The sequence below is a fragment of the Rana temporaria genome, chromosome 7 (genome assembly GCF_905171775.1).
Source record: "Rana temporaria chromosome 7, aRanTem1.1, whole genome shotgun sequence".
NCBI classification, from domain to species: Eukaryota; Metazoa; Chordata; class Amphibia; order Anura; family Ranidae; genus Rana; species Rana temporaria.
The window spans coordinates 56,373,644-56,392,806 of NC_053495.1; the positions used below are offsets into that span (position 1 = coordinate 56,373,644).

Below are 19,163 nucleotides of genomic sequence, written 5' to 3' on the forward strand. Positions count from 1 at the left end.
ATACTTTGACAATGGGAACCTTAATAAATCATCAAAACATCAAACATCTCTCAGCTATGAAATGTCCCAAGAATATGGAATCTGAAGACATTGTTGATATAAGGCAGCAGTAACCTCATACCACTGTACCACCACCAATGAGCAGGAAATAATATAAAAACTATGGGCCAGATCCTCAAAAGGGATACGCCGGCGTATCTACTGATGTTTTTTTTTTTTGTTTTTAATTTTTTTTTTTTTTTCGCCGTATCTTTTTTTTTTCCCGACTCAACTTTATTGACCTGGCGCGATCCACAAAGCTCGGTGTAACGTAATTTCGCGCTATGCACGTCGGGAAAATGATGTCACGAGCATGCAAAGTACGGCCGGCGTGGGAGCGCGCCTAATTTAAATGGGAATCGCCCCCATTTGAAGAGGAACGCCTTGCGCCGGCGGAATTTAAGTTACACAGCCGAAAATTTCTAGGTAAGTGCTTTGTGGGTCGGGCACTTAGGTAGAAATTTTAAGGCAGTGTAACTTAAATGGGAATTTTTATGTTACGCCGGCTCTTTGTGGATCTGGCCCTTTGTCAGCAGGTGGGACATTCCATAAAAATGTAGAACATTTAAAAGCACTAACAGGTTTTGTGTTTCACATATGTATATTTTAGTTTGTGCAATGTAATGGATGGCAGTGATTATTAAAGTATTCAGCTCTCTGTAAATGACTGTCAGACCGTCACTTCACTGCTACAAGTTAATGATGTTTTATTACAGGAGTCGGTCTATCTTCCATTCTCCCACTATTACTAATACCACACATTTCACACACTTCAGCTTTGCAGTATGAACATAATGTAAATAATGCAAAAACGTCATTTTTATGCAAATGACATATATGTAGGTGGATTGTATTGCTTATAAATACTGTTTACATCAGTTTTGACACTGATTCCATTACCATATTGTGCCTGTCTGGTCACAATTTGGCACAGAATAAAGACAATGTACACCTAATTATAGTGATCATAAAAGCGGAGATGAAATAAATTATGCTGTGACAGATTGTCTTTATGGAATGCACTCTATATACAGTACATGGATAAAAGTGAGGGGATAAGGTAGAGAGAGAAGCGGTAATGACGACACTTAGTGAATAAATCTGCATGAAATTGTATTTGGATGTTATTTCAAGGTTACTAGTTTCCCAGTAATACTTGTTGACATTAGGTTTAGAGAAAGCCCCCCCCCCCATTCTTTTATGAGATTTCATTAAACTTCACTGACATTGAAGAAGAACTTCAGTCCAGTAATGCTGGCCACAACCTCCTCACCGGCACTGCCATCTTTGAAAATCCATGTGCTCTGCCTTTGAGACCTGTCAGAGACCTGTGGCACATCTAAGCAAGTGTGTATAAGCTGTGAAGGCACCAGGAGTGCAACATCAGTCTAGCCTAGGCAAGAAAGGTGGAAGTGCAGCACAAAAATGTCAAAGCACAAGGGGGCTGAAGCCAGGTGGAAATAACTTGTTTTTTGAGGTGAAGTTTCATTTTAGTCCCATACCCGCTCACCTCAGTGTCCCTTTACTGGGCTATTATGTCCAAGGGCTTGGAAGGTCTGCCTTATCATTTGACCACTCTAATTGGCTGTCATAGTGGTCACATGATCTGGAGTCGGGCCAGTCGGTTCTTGATCATTATTACAGACCAAGAGCCCATAGACACATATGTATGGCATGTGGGTTTTAAAGCCCTCCCCCATTGGCGCTGCACATATGCGTTATGTGGTCAGCAGGAAGTTAAAGAGGAACTTCACCCAATGTACTGTATATATATTTTCCACTTTTTACCTGATGCAGAGTTCTGCACAGAAAATATACTCCCCCCACCCAGTGGATCCAACATTGTCCCGCTGAGATCCTTTCGACTGCAGCCAGCGTTTAGGTCCTGTGCCTCCATTTTCTCCAGGGATGTAATCGGGAGGCTCTTCCAGATTCAGCCACAGTCTCCCAATGAGAACACAGTGTTGGAACTGGTGTTCTCCAGACATGTATGTGAGCTGCCTTCTGTTCAAGCCCTACAGATCACCATTCTTTTGAGGCATATTATCCATATACAGGAATTCTTTTGCATCTGAAGGGACCCACATTAGTGTGTTTCTCCAAGCTGATTTTCATAATCCACCTCCCTCATCATAACAAGCTGTCTCTCTCCAGTACCTCTAACAAGAGGATTGGCTCTCCAGTCCCGTGCATTTCTATATAGATCAGGGCTGTCTCTCATGATCTGATGACTGGCAACTTTCATGGTGGAAGCACTGGCATATCCATTCTTGGTTTTAACATTTATCGGAATTTGTACTATCTATATCTCTTGTGCTTTACCGATAGCGATTTGCACCATTTCTTGACACCTCTGAAGAAGAGTCCTTGAAATGCGTCAGGTGTTATGTATCATGCTAGTACAATATTTTTTTATATATAATATTTGTACTTATTTTGCGGCACCATGTGTATTCTTAGATATGTGTTTTAAAACTTTTTTGTATCAATACATTTTATTTTTAATTCAACATTGACAATAGTGCCTATATAGTCCCAATCCTAGAGGGTACCTGTTTGCATTTGATTACTGAGTTTTTTTATTTTCTGCTATATAGACAATACAAGACCAAACATTTTATTTAAAAAAATAAAATAAAAATAGTTTCTACTATCTGTAATAAAATAATATCAGATGAAATCGAATTTCTTCATAAATTTAGGGAAAAATTTAGTCTGCTACACATCTTTGGTAAGAAAAAATCCCAATAATTGGTTTGTGTGAAAGTGTACATTAATTGGTTTGTGTCTACAAACTATGGTATGTGTGTGTGTGTGTATATATATATATATATATATATATATATATATATATATATATATATATATATATATATATTCCAAAATTGATCAATCCTGATGTACTGACAGCCTCTTCTTGAGGCCCTTAAAATGCCAGGACAGCACAAATTCCAACCAAATGACCCTTTATTGAAAAGAAGACAGTCTGGGGTATTTAGTAGGAGACATGGTGAATTTTTAAAAGTTTTATTTTTTGTCACAATCTTTTGGAAAATTAAGAAATAAAATTCACATTTTTTTATTTATTTACATACTGTCACCAGTGCAGTACAGTGTCATCATATGACTGGTGTGAAACTGACTGGTGACAGTATGTAAAAAATAAATAATTACATTTGTTTTTTTATTTTATTTTTAGTTTTTGTACTGTTTTTCTGTGTGTAAATGAGGTTTTGGGAGCCTGTACAGTGTGAATCAGTGGCTAGTACTGTGTGCAGGCAGCCTATGTTAGGGGGATGCAGCAGCTGTATGAACACAGCCACAGGTCCCAATTTAAATGGTGTGCGGATGCAGGTGTACAGCTGCTAACACAAGTGTGTATGCGGTATCTGCGGCAGTTCATGCAGCCGTTGCATCCTCATAGAGTAACAGAGGGCAACAAACTGCTCATTCACACTGTATGGGTCAGAGAACCTGTGTGAATGAGCCATTATTATTTGTAATTATTTTTTATAATGTTTAACCACTTCCATACAGGGCACTTATACACCTTCCTGCCCAGACCAATTTTTAGCTTTCAGCGCTGTTGCACTTTGAATGACAATTGCGCAGTCATGCTACACTGTACCCAAACTAAATTTTATCATTTTTATCATTTGTACCCACAAATAGAGCTTTCCTTTGGTGGTATTTGATCACCTCTGGGATTTGCTTACTGCAAAAAAAAAAAAAAAATGACCGAAATGTTTTTGTTTCTGTTATAAAACATTGTAAATAAGTACGTTTTCTCCTTCACTGATAGGCACTGATGGTACTGCACTGATAAGGCGGCACTGATGGGCACAGATGAGGTGGCACTGATGTGGTGGCATTGATGGGCACTAATATGCGGCACTGATGGGCGGCACGGATAGGCGGCAAGGATAGGCGGCATGGATGGGCATGGATAGGCGACACGGATAGGCGGCACAGATGGGCACAGATAGGCGGCATGGATGGGCACTGATAGACGGCATGGATGAGCACTGATAGGTGACATGGATGGGCATAGATGGGCACTGATAGGTGGCACTATTGTATGTGTTGTACTAATGGATGCCAATCAGTGCCAAACAATGCCTGCCAATCAGTGATGCCCATTGTGGCATCCATTTTTTGTGTCATTGTCATCCCTGGTGGTCTAGGGTGGCATACCTGTGTTTTTTTGTTTTGCATCCCTGGTGCTCCAGTGGGCATCCCTGGTGGTCCAGTGGGCATCCTCGGGGGGCTGTGCTGATAATCGATCAGCACAAACCCCCCCTGTCAGAGGAGCAGTCTGACAGGCGCGAGTGAGGAAAAGCCGATTACCGGGTTTTCCTGTTTACATCGTGATCAGCCGTGATTGGACACCCTGCAACAACGATCGCCGCGATGCGCGCCCCCAGGCAAGATATTGAAACCACTTTGCCAACGTCAATATGTCATTGGCGGGTGGCAAGTGGAAGTATGTTGTATATGTTGTATAAAGTAAGTAAGCAGTGAAATGCATTATGCTTTCCCTTTAAAAATGTAATAACGTTTCCCTAAGCATATTAAAATCTTGTAAATAACCATTCATTTTATAAGAATCTAATCTGAAAGAGAGGAAATGCCATATCTTCATATAATATCCATGTGTACTTTGTTACATGTGAGACCAACTGCCATCCTTTATCATACATTTAATGACTCCAACTGTGTGAAGCAGCACAGTGGCTAAACATTAGTGCTCTTGTCTTGTGATGTGGCTTTGGCATTAATTCTCTTTTCCATGTGTTTGTGTCAGCCTTTCAACATTTATCATGGTAAAATATTTAAAATCATTTCTCAGGGAACCCAAGCTAAAATGTTAATGTTATACCTATATTTGTAGCACATGGAATAAGTGAGCTGTAGGTTTAATAATAAAATAAAAATAATGTGGCAAACATAGCATGGTTGATACCCATTGTAGCACCCTATAGTGTGCAACTAGTGTAGGTAACTTTATTTTGCTGACTCGTGGTAGTTGTGTGAGTCTATAATTGGATCAGGTTACTCCAGGTCAGGCTGGAAGGGCTCTACAGGGCAGGTCTCTGGTGCCTCCCCCTGGTTTTAGAAGCTTGGAGAAGCTTCTTGAAGTTTGTGGGTGGAGGGTAGGAGGTCCCGACTGCATACATGAGGGAATATGGCCAATCCCTGAGCAGAAGCACTGTCAGGGTGACTGGATCAGCCCTTAAATATTGTGGAGCCTGGCCAGCAGGAAAGTCTGGTGGGAAAGGCAAGGACATTTTTCCCCCAGTGGGGTTTTTAAGCAGCGAAAATTCCAACAATTACAAAATTATATATTAAAAGGGTTTATTAAATGTGTATATTTGGACACAGTCATGATAATAAAAAAACATTTTTTTGAATCTCCAGTCACAAGAATAAAAATACACACATACAGTTACAAACACAACATTGCAATTACAGTTGTACATAACAAGTAAGGATGAGCCGAACACCCCCCTGTTCGGTTCGCATCAGAACTTGCGAACACACCAAATGTTCGTGTGAACTTTAGAACACCGTTAAAGTCTATGGGACTCGAACATTAGAAATCTAAAGTGTTAATTTTAAAGGCTAATATGCAAGTTATTGTCCTAAAAAGTGTTTGGGGACCTGGGTCCTGTCCCAGGAAACATGTATCAATGCAAAAAAAAGCCTGGGGGGGGGTGTAAAATCAGCATGTGAAAAAGCGCATGTTTCCCGTACATAGAACTGTCACTGCACAAAGTGTCATTTCTGAAAGAAAAAAAGGCATTTTAAACCGGCTTTGCGGCTCTAATGAATTGTCGGCTCTGGCAATTACAGAGATGATTCATTCATAAAAAATAAAAATAAAAAAGCTGGGGGTCCCCCCCAAATTCCATTAACAGGCTCTTCTGGTCTGATATGGATATTAAGGGGAACCCCGCCGTCAATTTAAAAAAAATGACGTTGGGTTCCCCCCAAATATCCATACCAGACCCTTCAGGTCTGGTGTGGATTTTAAGGGGAACTCCACCCCAAATTTAAAAAAAAATGGCGTGGAGTTCCCCCAAAAATCCACACCAGACCCTTATCCGAGCACGTTAACCTGGCCGGCCGCAGAAAAGAGGGGGGGGGACAGAGTGTGCCCCCCCCTCTCCTGAACCGCACCAGGCCACATGCCCTCAACATGGGGAGGATGTCCCCATGTTGATGGGGACAAGGGCCTCATCCCCACAACCCTTGCCCGGTGGTTGTGGGGGTCTGCGGACGGGGGGCTTATCAGAATCTGGAAGACCCCTTTAACAAAGGGGACCCCCAGATCCTGGCCCCCCCCCTATGTGAATTGGTAATGGGGTACACTGTACCTCTACCATTTCACAAAGGAAGTGTAAATAGTTAAAAAAAAACACACAGACACCGTAGAAAAAAATCCTTTATTAATAATAAAAAATAAAAAAAATCCAGCGATGTGAATCCACTCTCGGCCCGGCCCCCCGCTCCAACGTTGTCTTCTATCCAGCAACAGATGATCTCTCCAGCGACGGGTGATCAGCGATCCGGTCCAGCGATGAGAAGATCCATCCGTCCAGAGCGCAGCAGGCAAGCTCCTCTCTCCGCTGGACACAGCCCAGCGGAATGACGCGCTGGAGCTGTGACATTTCTTATATAGGGGAAGCGACCACCCGTCACGTGACCCCGCCCCCTCTGACGCACCCTCACACGTCACTGGGAAAGACCGGGAAAGACCGGGCTTTCCCAGTGACGTACAAGGGTGCGTCAGAGGGGGCGGGGTCACGTGACGGTGGCCGATTCCCCTATATAAGAAATGTCAAAGCTCCAGCGCGTCATTCCGCTGGGCTGTGTACAGAAGACATGGGAGGATCTGTACAGTAGGAGGCCTGAACAGAAGTGTTGCCCAGTGCAGAAGGAATCAAGAGACAGTGTGAGTACCTCGGCACACCCAAGGCCATACAAGGGAAAAGACTGACAGACGTAGCATACTTTCACAGGGACAGCTTTGAGCTAGATCCCAATCCCTTGTCCTGGAGCATTCTTTAGAGCAGCCAGGACGGCTGGTAGGCAAAGCAGCTAGGTGGGATGCTAGTATCTGCAAGCATCAAAACTGTGTGAGGTTCTACTGAGGAGACACGATACTTCTGAATACAGTTTGGAACTTTGTGCTATTTCACTAAAGGGAACTGAGAGTGGTAAATATCATATCAATGACTCATCGCTGTTATCAGTTGTGAACAAACTGCTAGGACATCTGTCCCTAAATTTAACCTTTCCATTACCATATAAACGTCATGACTAAAAAAAGAAGTTATTGATATACAGGTTTTCATTTTTTGTCAAAGCCAACAGCAAAGCTTTCATGACCTTCTTCTCTAATGGCTTTCCTGACTATTGACGTAGACAGAGAACAGCGACACATAACTGTCACAGGAACAACAGAGAGGTCTTTGGTGTGGGCTGGGGTCGGAATTCTTGCGTCACCTTCTCAATGTTGTGCAAGGGTCAAGATGACAGCCCTCACTTAGGGAAATTACAGGGTTTTTGGGGACATACTGTAGTAGTGGTTTTATTCAATAACTATGTACCAGTGAACTTTTCATAAACTGAAAGATGTATATTTAACAGTGGAATATGTAAACATTGGGCGTGTCCAAGATGGCGGAGTGAACGGACATGCATCTCAGAGCTCTGCTGCTTCATTGATCCTGTACCCTCTCTAACCAGGTCATTTCACGCCGTGTACTGGATCTAACGACTGTGAATGCCTTCTAGACAGTCCGGTCGAGGCAAAGGGGGTAAAAAACTTGCAGTCCGGAGACCTAGCGTGCAGACGCCTCATGCTGACATGGCATCGGAATATGTAAAGATTGGGAAAAGAACAACATCAGGACCTGACAATTTCCTTGTGTTGGCAAAGTGGTCCTTGCAGTAAAAAGGAAGGTCCTCCTCATATATCAGGGCTCCATCCCCAAAATAAAGAGAAGCATGAAAGTAAAAATAAAAAACTGCAGAAAGAAAAGGCTCTCACAGTCAATCTATTCCATAGGCTTGGTTTTGATCATCTATTAGGGAATGTGACTTAGACGAGGGAGGGAAGTATGGGATGCCCAGAACTGAATTCAAAGCACAAACTGTAAAGGACAAGCTGGATAACCATTGCAGACTCCTGGCAGGAAATCCCAAGCTGTACTCCTTTAAAGCCTCATACACACGATCGGACTTCCATCTGACTTTTCCGTGGATTTTGGTCCAAAGGGCGTTGGCCGTGAACTTGCATACACATGGCAGAACATTTTCAGCCAACATTCACCAAATCATGTGGCTTTTCGGCTCTTTACCGCCACCCTTTGGGCAATTTATGCTATTGTTGTCTGATGTTTAGCATTGGTTCTAATTTGTATTTTAGTCCGATGGACTTGTGTACACACGATCGCATTATCCTCCATCGGTCATTTGTTGTCGGAAAGTTTGAGAGCATGCACAGCGAACATTTGTCCTTGGAAAAAACAAAAACAATTGTCTGATGGAGCATAAACATGGTCGGATTGTCCGATAAAACATGTCCGTCTGACCTTTGTTGTCGAAAAGTCAGATCGTGTGTATGGGCCTTAATAGAAGCTTCCAAACTGTCTGTAGGGATGAACCTTTTCACAAAAAGGAATCTAATCCATATGGCCCTGTACTTGAAAGAGTAGCAGGGGTGAAAGTAGGCTTAGCACTGCCCCTCTAAAAAACTAGATAGGTCCTGCACCCGGCTGCTTTATCCCTTGTAGTTTTGGGGGTGTGAACAAATTAGAGATCACTCACATAGGGCCAGATTCACGTAGACTAGCGGCGGCGTAACGTATCGTAGATACGTTACACCGCCGCAAGTTTTCATCGCAAGTGCCTGATTCACAAAGCACCTGCAATGAAAACCTACGCTGGCGGCCTCCGGTGTAAGCCCGCGTAATTCAAATGGGTGTGTGCCATTTAAATTAGGTGCGCTCCCGCGCCTGACCTACTGCGCATGCTCCGTTTCGAAATTCCCGCCGTGCTTTGCGCGAAGTGACGTCATTTTTTCGAACAGCGACGACGTGTGACGTGCGTAGTGTACTTTCGTATTCCCAGATGTTTTACGCAAGACAAAAACATTTTTAAATTTCGACGCGGGAACGACAGCCATACTTTAACCCCCCTGGCAGTATCCCCGAGCGTGACTCGGGGTGAGTTTTTTTTGCTATAATCGGTAACCCCGAGTCATGCTCTCCGCTGTGAATCTGGCCCATAGTCCCTGGTGGTTCCTGAAGCAAAGATGGCCAATTCTGTCCAGGCCTTCTGCTGTATAGGTCCCTCTTGCTAGTGTTTTGATATCAGCTGCGTACATGTCTGACTCATTTATATGTGAATTGTTCGTTTATATTTTTGTTATTATATTAAAGTGGTTGTAAACCCACTTACAAAAAAAAACAACCTGCAAGACAAAGGTATAATGAGCTTGTATGCACAGCATACTAGCTCATTATAAATTACTTACCTTAGATTGAAGCCCCCACAATGGTCCTCGTACAATCCTCCGGCCGGCAACATCGCTCCCAGAGTTACTTCCGGGGATTGCGGGCACCGGCGCTGTGATTGGCCAGATCCACTATGACGTCACACTAACTGCAGCAACTAACTGCAGCAACAGCACGTATGTGTTATTGCTTCAGTGCGCATGTGCCAATGCAGATATTAGGAGATATTCGGGGTAGCTACAGGTAAGCCTTATTATAGGCTTACCTGTAGCAAAAAAGTGGTTGTAAAGGATTTACCACTTTAAAGTATATTTCAAAAAACAACACATTCAGTTTAAAATACAAATGAAAGTCAAAACTTTTGTGTATGTAGTTTTTTCTTTTTTTAGAAATAATCACATAATCTCTGTTCTTAGCTGCATAGAAAGCTTAGAGAGCTGGGGGTGGGGACTATAGGGTTACGAGGCAAAGTAACAGCAGTACACCGATCTTACCAGTGAAGAGCTGTGGAGGGCGTGTATGGGCCTGACTCTAATCATTGAAGGACAGGCAGGCTATGCTGCCAGCACACCCAGAAAACTGACCACAGTGGGATGGATTTTCTTCTATGCCTAGTGCTTTCAGTTAAAAATTGGAAAACAGGGGGAACTGGCAGGATCACTGGGGATTTCACACAAAGGAAGCAATACAAACAGACCAGGATGCATTTTAATATACTGCTTTTCAGGAATATGAAATGTTGGGGTTACAAATACTTTAATAAATGTTTTCGGATTCATCTCTAAATGGAGTTTAGTTTTGACTGATGCCGCGTACACACGATCATTTTTCGGCATTTAAAAAACAAAGTTTTTAAAAAAGGTCATTTAAAATGATCGTGTTTGGGCTTCACCAAATTTTCCGGGTTCTGAAAAACGACAAAAAATAAAAATTCGAACATGCTGCATTTTTTAACGACGTTTTAAACTATGTCGTTTTTCAGGGTTGTAAAAATGATCGTGTGTGGGCTAAAACTACGTTAAAAACCGACGCATTCTCAGAAGCAAGTTGTGAGACGGGAGCGCTCGTTCTGGTAAAACTACCACTCGTAATGGAGTAAGCACATTCATCACGCTGTAACAGACAGAAAAGTGTGAATCGTCTTTTACTAACACGAAATCAGCTAAAGGGTGATGTCATCCATATGGAACTTCCCCTTTATAGTGACGTCGTACATGTTGTACGTCACCGCGCTTTGCCAGAGCATTTTTTTTAAACGACCGTGTGTGGGCAACGTCGTTTTTATGATGAAGTTGGAAAAAACAACGTTTTTTCTACATGCTGTAAAACGTTGTTTTTTACATGCCGAAAAATGATCATGCATTTAATTGTCTTGCTTAAAGTGGATCTTCAGTAATTTTTTGATCTTTCTATCTATTAAATCTTCTGCCCTCGTTGTTTTAACTTTGGATAGTAAAACATTTTTTTTCTGCCAGTAAATGCCTTATACAGCCCACTTCCTGTTTCTTTGTCTGGTAAAAAAAAACCTGGGTTTATGACATCATACACAGCTCTCTCTCTCTCTCTCACTCTTGTGAGGGTTTACCAGGAAGGGAGAGATTCATAATGAGTCAGGTAAGTCATAAAAGGTCCAATGAGAGCTGCAGATCTGGAGGCGTACCTCTGTGTGTCTGCGTAAATCCAGGAAGTGAACAGGCAGCAGCTTCAGCTGACCACAGTTAGAATGGTTGCAGCCAGACTCAGTGAAGGGAGATTTCTGCAGAATATTTGGCAAGTACAGAATCACAGTATATATAAAATAATATGCAAAGTGGTTGGAGGGAAGCCTCAGAATGGCAAATATGTTTGTATTACAAATTACGTGAGCAGACTGCAGTTCCTCTTTAAATACTGTTGAGGTAAGATATCAGCCACATAGGTCATGCATTGCTTTCAATGGGCCAGCAGACTCACTGTGAGAAGCACTAACACATGACTTTAGTACAACAGATGTCCTACTTCACTTACTTACCACCTTAACAAAAAACCTTAGTATCCCCCCAACCTCTGCCCATTAAATTGAAACCACACCATTGCTTGTTGGGGAAAAAATAGGCCGTAGCAGCCTGATTTATTAACATAATATATTTTAACACAAACTAAGCAAGAACATCTGCTAACTTAAAACTACCTGAAGATTGGTCCCCGCAGGCAAAGCCTCTATCCTTCCGTAAAATATCTATATATATATAAACATATATATATATGCCCTTTTTGATGCACTCCGGTCTTCGGATTCCTCTGCAGGCCTCAAGCCGAACAGGCTCAAAGGCGTCTCACGACCGTAGTGCTCCATACTCCATTCTTCCAGCTAACCTCCGTTAACTGGCATCACCCTCATCATCGCCTGTCACCGACAGGTCATTAATTTCATTCTCAAAGTCTATTCCTTACCCGCAGGGACCAACCAACGCTGCCACGACAACCCATTTTTGAACCTGTAACAAAATATAAAGAAAACAAACACACACACACAAATCACACATACTACAACCCCCCATGATGCTCTACCACTACAATAAGGGGTGGGTGGGCGGGAACTTTCTTCCGCGCTGTGTTGCCGGGAGGGCGGGGACCAAACATTAAATAAACTCCCTTCCCCCGCCCCCCGGGACCTGACAGCCAACCATTAATTTTGCTGTCCCCTGTGACGTCAGTCATGCCAGCCCTCCACCGAGTCCACTGCGTTCCCCTGCTCTGGGCTTTTCTTGACTTTAGTACAACAGATGTCCTACTTCACTTACTTACCACCTTAACAAAAAACCTTAGTATCCCCCCAACCTCTGCCCATTAAATTGAAACCACACCATTGCTTGTTGGGGAAAAAATAGGCCGTAGCAGCCTGATTTATTAACATAATATATTTTAACACAAACTAAGCAAGAACATCTGCTAACTTAAAACTACCTGAAGATTGGTCCCCGCAGGCAAAGCCTCTATCCTTCCGTAAAATATCTATATATATATAAACATATATATATATGCCCTTTTTGATGCACTCCGGTCTTCGGATTCCTCTGCAGGCCTCAAGCCGAACAGGCTCAAAGGCGTCTCACGACCGTAGTGCTCCATACTCCATTCTTCCAGCTAACCTCCGTTAACTGGCATCACCCTCATCATCGCCTGTCACCGACAGGTCATTAATTTCATTCTCAAAGTCTATTCCTTACCCGCAGGGACCAACCAACGCCACCAGCACCCAAAGGTAAAACCTTACCCTTGGGTGCCCCTCCACACCCTAATGGCCCTCTGAATCCCATCCTGTAACCCCAATACCCACATGTCAATCCCAACTGGGCTAAGGTGGACCCCATCTCCTCGCAGATACCTCCAGGTCTCTTCCTCTAATTCCATATGGCGTACCACCAACCCCCCGTTCCTCACTACAAACTTGGCCACGTCCCTATTAATTTTCCTCCGGGCCCTGTTGATTCCCGCTACCGACCTAGCCATACGCCATGCAGTCCGAGCCACAATGTCGGACCACACGACGATCATATCCGGAAAGGCCATCCGAAGTCTCAAGATATCAAACTTGATATCCCGAGTGATGTCCATCATTGCTCTGACCCCTAGGTCGTTGCCCCCCACGTGCAAGAGTAAGACGTCAGGGGGCCTGTCCAGCCGCGCAAAGCGATGCACTTCCGGAACCACCCTACCCCAGAGCATTCCCGGAATCCCTAACCAGTGCACGCTTGCCTCTTCCCTCGGGAAACCCAACTGCCGACCGCTATGTCTAAGCTCAGCCCGTTTTGCCCCCCAAAAGACATAAGAATGTCCCATTATCCATACTAGTGCCGGGGTCCCACCTGAAAGAAAAAGACAATTGCACCGGGTAATCCACCGCATAACCCAGCAACACTCAAACAGATCACACCACACCCCAGACCCCCTCCCCACCGCCACTTGACGTTACCGTCCTAAACATCCAATAGGTGGGGACGGACATAACTCTGAAACCTCCTAGATTCCCATCTGCCTATGCGCTGTATGGCTTCCGTACCCAATCCCCAACGGGCCGCCTCTGAGGCCGCCCCTATCCTAAAGGAGTGGGAAGAAAAACCCTTGCCATCCAACCCCATGGCTAACAAACACTTCCTAAAAACAGCCCCGAACTGATATTTTGACAACGGCAACCCGTCCCTATGTACCAGAAACGACCCCGTCGCCTCAGGCCGTTCGGACCCGAAGGCCCGCACCGCCTGCACCGGACATAAAGGAGAACCCGTAATTGTAAATACCTGTATGGACTTGCCCCGTCCCCCCTGGTCCGTCTTTGACTTCGGCAGCCAAATAGATACCCTGTCCTGCCCACAAGCCACATCTTGAGAGCCCAAGCCCCCTTGACATTTGGTAGACGAGCTGACCAACTCACTGATCCTGAAAGCCCCGAAGAAAGCTAACGTGAAGGCCGCCCTGAACAGCAAAAACTCATATTCCGAAGAACAAATAACCGGTAATTTTTTCAGCATTCCTTCCAGTAGAGCAAACGACACGGGGCGCCTGGAGTCCCTTGTCGTTCCTGCCTTTCTATAACCTCTCAGCACCTGCCGCACCCAGAAATCCTTCGTGAAGTCCTGGCAACCCCGCAATTTAAAAAGGAACGCAAGACCTGCCATCTTTTTGTTCAGCGTGGCCACAGACGTGCCGTCCTCCATGTTCCTAGCCACGAAGTACAACACCAGCCATCGTGTCTCCGACCCGAACGGGTCCACAGCCACCATTCTTGCCAAAGCCTCCCATTCCAACCACACCTTGCTATACGCCCCCCAAGTTGCCTCACTCACCGACCTCCTGAGCCATTTTGATATCACGCCAATGCAACCCTCCACAGCCAATCCGGACAAGGCTCTCCGTGTCGTTCCGCCTCCGGGGCCAACTCTCGGAACCTGTCCCACTGAAATCGAGACAGCGCGTCAGCAATAACATTCTCAACCCCAGGCAGATGAACTGCATGGACAAAAATATTCAACTGTAGGCACCGTAGAACCAGATGCTGCAACACCCGAACCACCGGCGGTGATGAAGCCGATACCCTGTTAATGACCTGAACCACTCCCAGGTTGTCCCCATGGAACCTGACCTTCCGATCCCTGAACTCCGAGCCCCACAACTCAACCGCCAGTACCACCGGAAATAATTCCAATAGCACCAAATTCTTAGTGAAACCCGCGTCCACCCAGTCTTGCGGCCAAGGACCCGCACACCACTTGCCCTGAAAGAATGCTCCAAAGCCTGTGGAGCCCGCAGCATCCGTGTACAGCTCCAAGTCAAAGTTACTGACCGGTCCCACCATCCACAATGCCCGGCCGTTGAATGACTCCAAAAAGGAGTGCCACACCCTCAGATCCTCCCTAAGAACCCTGCCGAGCGTGACAAAGTGGTTAGGGGAACTCACGCCCGCGGTCGCCGCCGACAGCCGTCGGCTAAACACCCGCCCCATGGGCAAAATACGGCACGCGAAATTAAGCTTACCGAGCAACGACTGTAGCGCTCTCAGCTTCACTTTCCTGACCCCCAGCATGCCCCTGATTTCCGCCTTCATCGCCTCAAGTTTGTCCTCCGGCAGGCGGCATTCCATTGCCATGGAATCCAATGTTATGCCCCGGAAAGTCATCTCCGTGCTTGGGCCCTCCGTCTTCTCGGGAGACAAGGGGACCCCGAAGCGCTCCGCCATGTGTTCCAGCGTTGCCAGCAGAATCGCCGCGATCCGTGACGCCGCCGGTCCAATGCACAGGAAGTCATCCAGGTAGTGGATGATAGAACTCACCCCGGCCACGTCCCTAACCACCCATTCCAAGAATGAGCTGAACATCTCGAACAGTGCACACGAAATGGAACACCCCATGGGCAAGCACTTGTCCACATAAAACTGCCCCCCCCAATGACACCCCAACAGCCGAAAGCTGTCCGGGTGCACTGGCAATAAGCGGAAAGCTGCTTCAATATCCGATTTTGCCATCAAGGACCCCCGCCCATAATGTCGCACCCAATGGACAGCCGCATCGAATGACGTGTAGCTCACTGTGCACGCCTCCTGGTCTATAGCGTCATTAACCGACCCCCCTTTTGGGAAGGAGAGGTGGTGTATCAGCCTAAACTTGTTGGGTTCCTTTTTGGGCACCACCCCCAGCGGAGAAACTACCAGATCCCCCCAGGGTGCTGCCGAAAAAGGACCTCCCATGCGCCCCAGAGCTACCTCCTTCCGCAGCTTCTCCGAAACCACTTCCGGATGTAAGAGCGCAGACCGCAAGTTGCGCGGGACCGGGGGTACCACCCCCAGCGCACACGGTATTTGAAAACCCTCTGAGAAACCCTTTTCCAGTGCCCGAGCCGCCCCCCTGTCCGGATACCTACCGAGAAACGGCCGCATCCTTTCCACCATCACCGGTGTCGTCCCTCTTGTTCGCAAAATCTCCGGAACGTCCCTTCCCCTGCTTGAAGCACTTGGACAACGGGTGGGAGCCTCCGCAACCAGAGCACTCGTGTTTGTATCTGCAGGTGCCTCCGAATTTGCAAGTGCCGGAGCTAAACTGCCAACACACCCCTTTTGCCCGACCGGCCGGTTGTCCAAGGGAAGATGGACCCCCGGCCCCCCCTTGAAAGGACTGCCCCGGAACCCTCGCCGCCGTCATCAAACACAGCCAAAGGTTCATATCCTTTTGATTCCAGCGCAGGTCCTGCCGCACCGCCATCCGCTGTCGGAATTGTTCATCATATCGCAGCCAAGCGGATCCTCCGTAGATCCTGTGTGCCTCCCCTATCGCATTCTGATATATGAAGAGCCCTGAGCAGCATTCCGGCTTTTTCTCCCCTACCACACACGCTAGGATGCTGAACGCTTGTAGCCAATTAGTAAACGTCCGTGGAATCAAGCGATACCTGCGCCGTTCCTCCTCCTCCTTCTTGGATTCATCCGGCTTCCCCCTGTCCAGGTTGAACTTCTCTAATGGGAGTAACGCGAAAATCTCCACATACTCACCCTTCCATATCTTCTCCCGGACCTCTGCCTTCAAATGTGTCCCCAGCGACGCCTCATAGCATAAGTACACCTCACATTTTGCCGCGTCAGCGAGGCGGATTATTTCCTGTCGCGCAACCTCACTTGCCACCGCCCCTTTTTCCACTGTTGCTGCCGCCGGAGCCGCAGCTGCTCCCGAACCCCCGCTCACCGCGGGGGCGGATGCCACCACCGGCCCAGCCGTCACCACCGCCGGCAGAGTGTTAATTGTAGCGACCACCCCTCCCCCCACCGGAACCGCAGGGGGGACCCAAGCCGCGACCGGGCCCGCCGTCGCCCCATCTGAGCCCTCAAATCTGCCCACCAGCTCTTTTATGCCCGCTAAAAAACCTGCAAAACCACCCCCCCCAGGGACACCCCCCCCGCCCGGTGTCACAGACTGAGAGCCCCCTGCCCGTGTATCCGCCCCCCCCGAGATGACACCCCCCCCCCCCGCTGCCCCCAGCAGACATTACACCCCTCCCCACAGTACGAGGCAAAGATAAAAGTGACTTACCGGGCTGCCTAGGTGATGACCCACCAGCCGATCGTCCCGTCTCCACCGCTGCTGCTACCGTCCTGGATGGTTGCTCGTCCTCCGAATCCGTCAGCTCCCCTTCCGACCGTAGCGTGGATGGATCCTCTTCTTCTGCTGATTGCACCCCAGGGGAAGGATCCCTGGCTGCCGTGGGCCTGGCGTCCGCCTGGTCACTCCTCCGCGCGCCCGACCCGTTCACCGACTTCTGCGCCGCTTTCCGTGGGCCTGGGGGGGTCTCCCCATCCCTGCTGCCCCCAACTAGGTCGCCGGTGGTCCCTTCCCCTTCAATCCGCACCGCGGCAAGGCTGTGGGCCGAGGACATGGAAAGCCCAGCAGCCGGGCCTCTAGGTCTCCCACGCTGAGGCGCCGCACCCCCCGCGGTGGCGCGGGGGGCGGGGCCCGCCGAATCACCATCCGTACGCCGCGCGGGCCCAGGTGCTGCTCCAGGGCTGGCCGAACGGCCGGCTGCCGCGCCACGGCCCCGATTGGGATTCCTCCCGTTCCCCCCCTTTGTGGGCAATGCTGCGCGCTTGGCGGGGGGGCCCGGAGGGGCCCGCGAACGGGGGCTCCCTTGTCTTCTTTGGGCCCTGGGGGATGTGTCTGGGGAAAAGCGCTCCGGCGGGCGAGAACGCCGGGCGCGTCCTGTGTCCCTCCCCCCCGCGTCCTCAATAGCTGCCGACCTACCGAAAATAGGCCGCAGCTGGTCCCGAAGCCACTCAGGGCCGTGCGCCGCCGCCTCCGCCTGCAGCTGATCCAACATGAGCTGCACTTCAGACATCCTCACTGAACTTTCTTCCGCGCTGTGTTGCCGGGAGGGCGGGGACCAAACATTAAATAAACTCCCTTCCCCCGCCCCCCGGGACCTGACAGCCAACCATTAATTTTGCTGTCCCCTGTGACGTCAGTCATGCCAGCCCTCCACCGAGTCCACTGCGTTCCCCTGCTCTGGGCTTTTCTTTACAGTTGTGTAGAATCACAAAGCAGAAGCAGAGCCCAAATGTAAACAAACATTGATAAGAGCATTTACGTTCAAATAAATGAATGTAAACACACATTGATAAGAGCATTTACGTTCATATAAATTAATGTAAACAAACATTGATAAGAGCATTTACGTTCATATAAATAAATGTAAACATTTATTTGAATGGTTATAGCTTCAATTTAGGCCGGATTCACACTTTTGCGGTGCGAATTTCAGCTCTCTTATCTCTGCAGAGACATAAGAGAACTGTTCAGCAGATCAGCTCCGTTTTAGCTGCGAATTTGGAGACCTGGGAGAGGGGAGGGGGAGGGGGAAAGTGTATTGAGGTGAATGAGAGAAATCCTGAAGAGAAATTAACACATCTGCGAATTAGATGCATGCCCATAGAAGATATTGGGTCTGAATTCGCACCTGAGCCACACCGCAATGCCTAGAAAACGCACATGTTTTTTCGGCAATGCGCAGTGTGAATGCATCGCACATATGTGAACCAGCCTCATTGAAATAAATGTATTTTATAATGTTATGCGAATTGGATGTGGTTTAAGCCGCAACCAATTCGCATAGGTGTGAACCCGGCCTCAAGCTTCAAAAATCACTAAGCCTAACTTTACTGGAAGCCGGAGGTCCAAATATATCTAATATTCTTTTGTTTGTCTTTTACAGAGCTGTTGGTAAGACATGTCTGCTGATCAGTTACACAACTAACGCCTTTCCAGGGGAATACATCCCGACTGTGTGAGTATAAAGCCATCTAGTGTCCCTATTGTGAACCCTTATTCTTCTTTCCTCTTTCTTTAAATGTAAGATTTGGTCCCTGATTTTTTTTAAAGAGATTTTCGTGAATAGGAAAAATCATACTAACATAGATGGCTGCAGCACCGATCCCGGCTACAGCGGTCTCCTGCTGGCTCTATCCCGAGAACTAAGGGCCAGATTCACAAAAGAGATACGATGGCGTATCTCCTGATACGCTGTTGTATCTCCGAGATACGATTGTCGTATCTATGCGTCTGATTCATAGAATCAGTTACGCAT

General features: G+C 47.1%; 1 protein-coding gene across 1 annotated transcript in view; it reads left to right on the forward strand.

Annotated features, from left to right (window-relative positions):
• RAC2 (Rac family small GTPase 2) overlaps nt 1–19,163 on the forward strand; it is a 156,531-nt gene that overhangs the window by 38,222 nt on the left and 99,146 nt on the right. Inside the window, exon 2 of the mRNA XM_040359420.1 lies at nt 18,792–18,863. Coding sequence (XP_040215354.1) covers nt 18,792–18,863 — 72 coding nt within the window. The remainder of the gene's footprint in view (nt 1–18,791; nt 18,864–19,163) is intronic.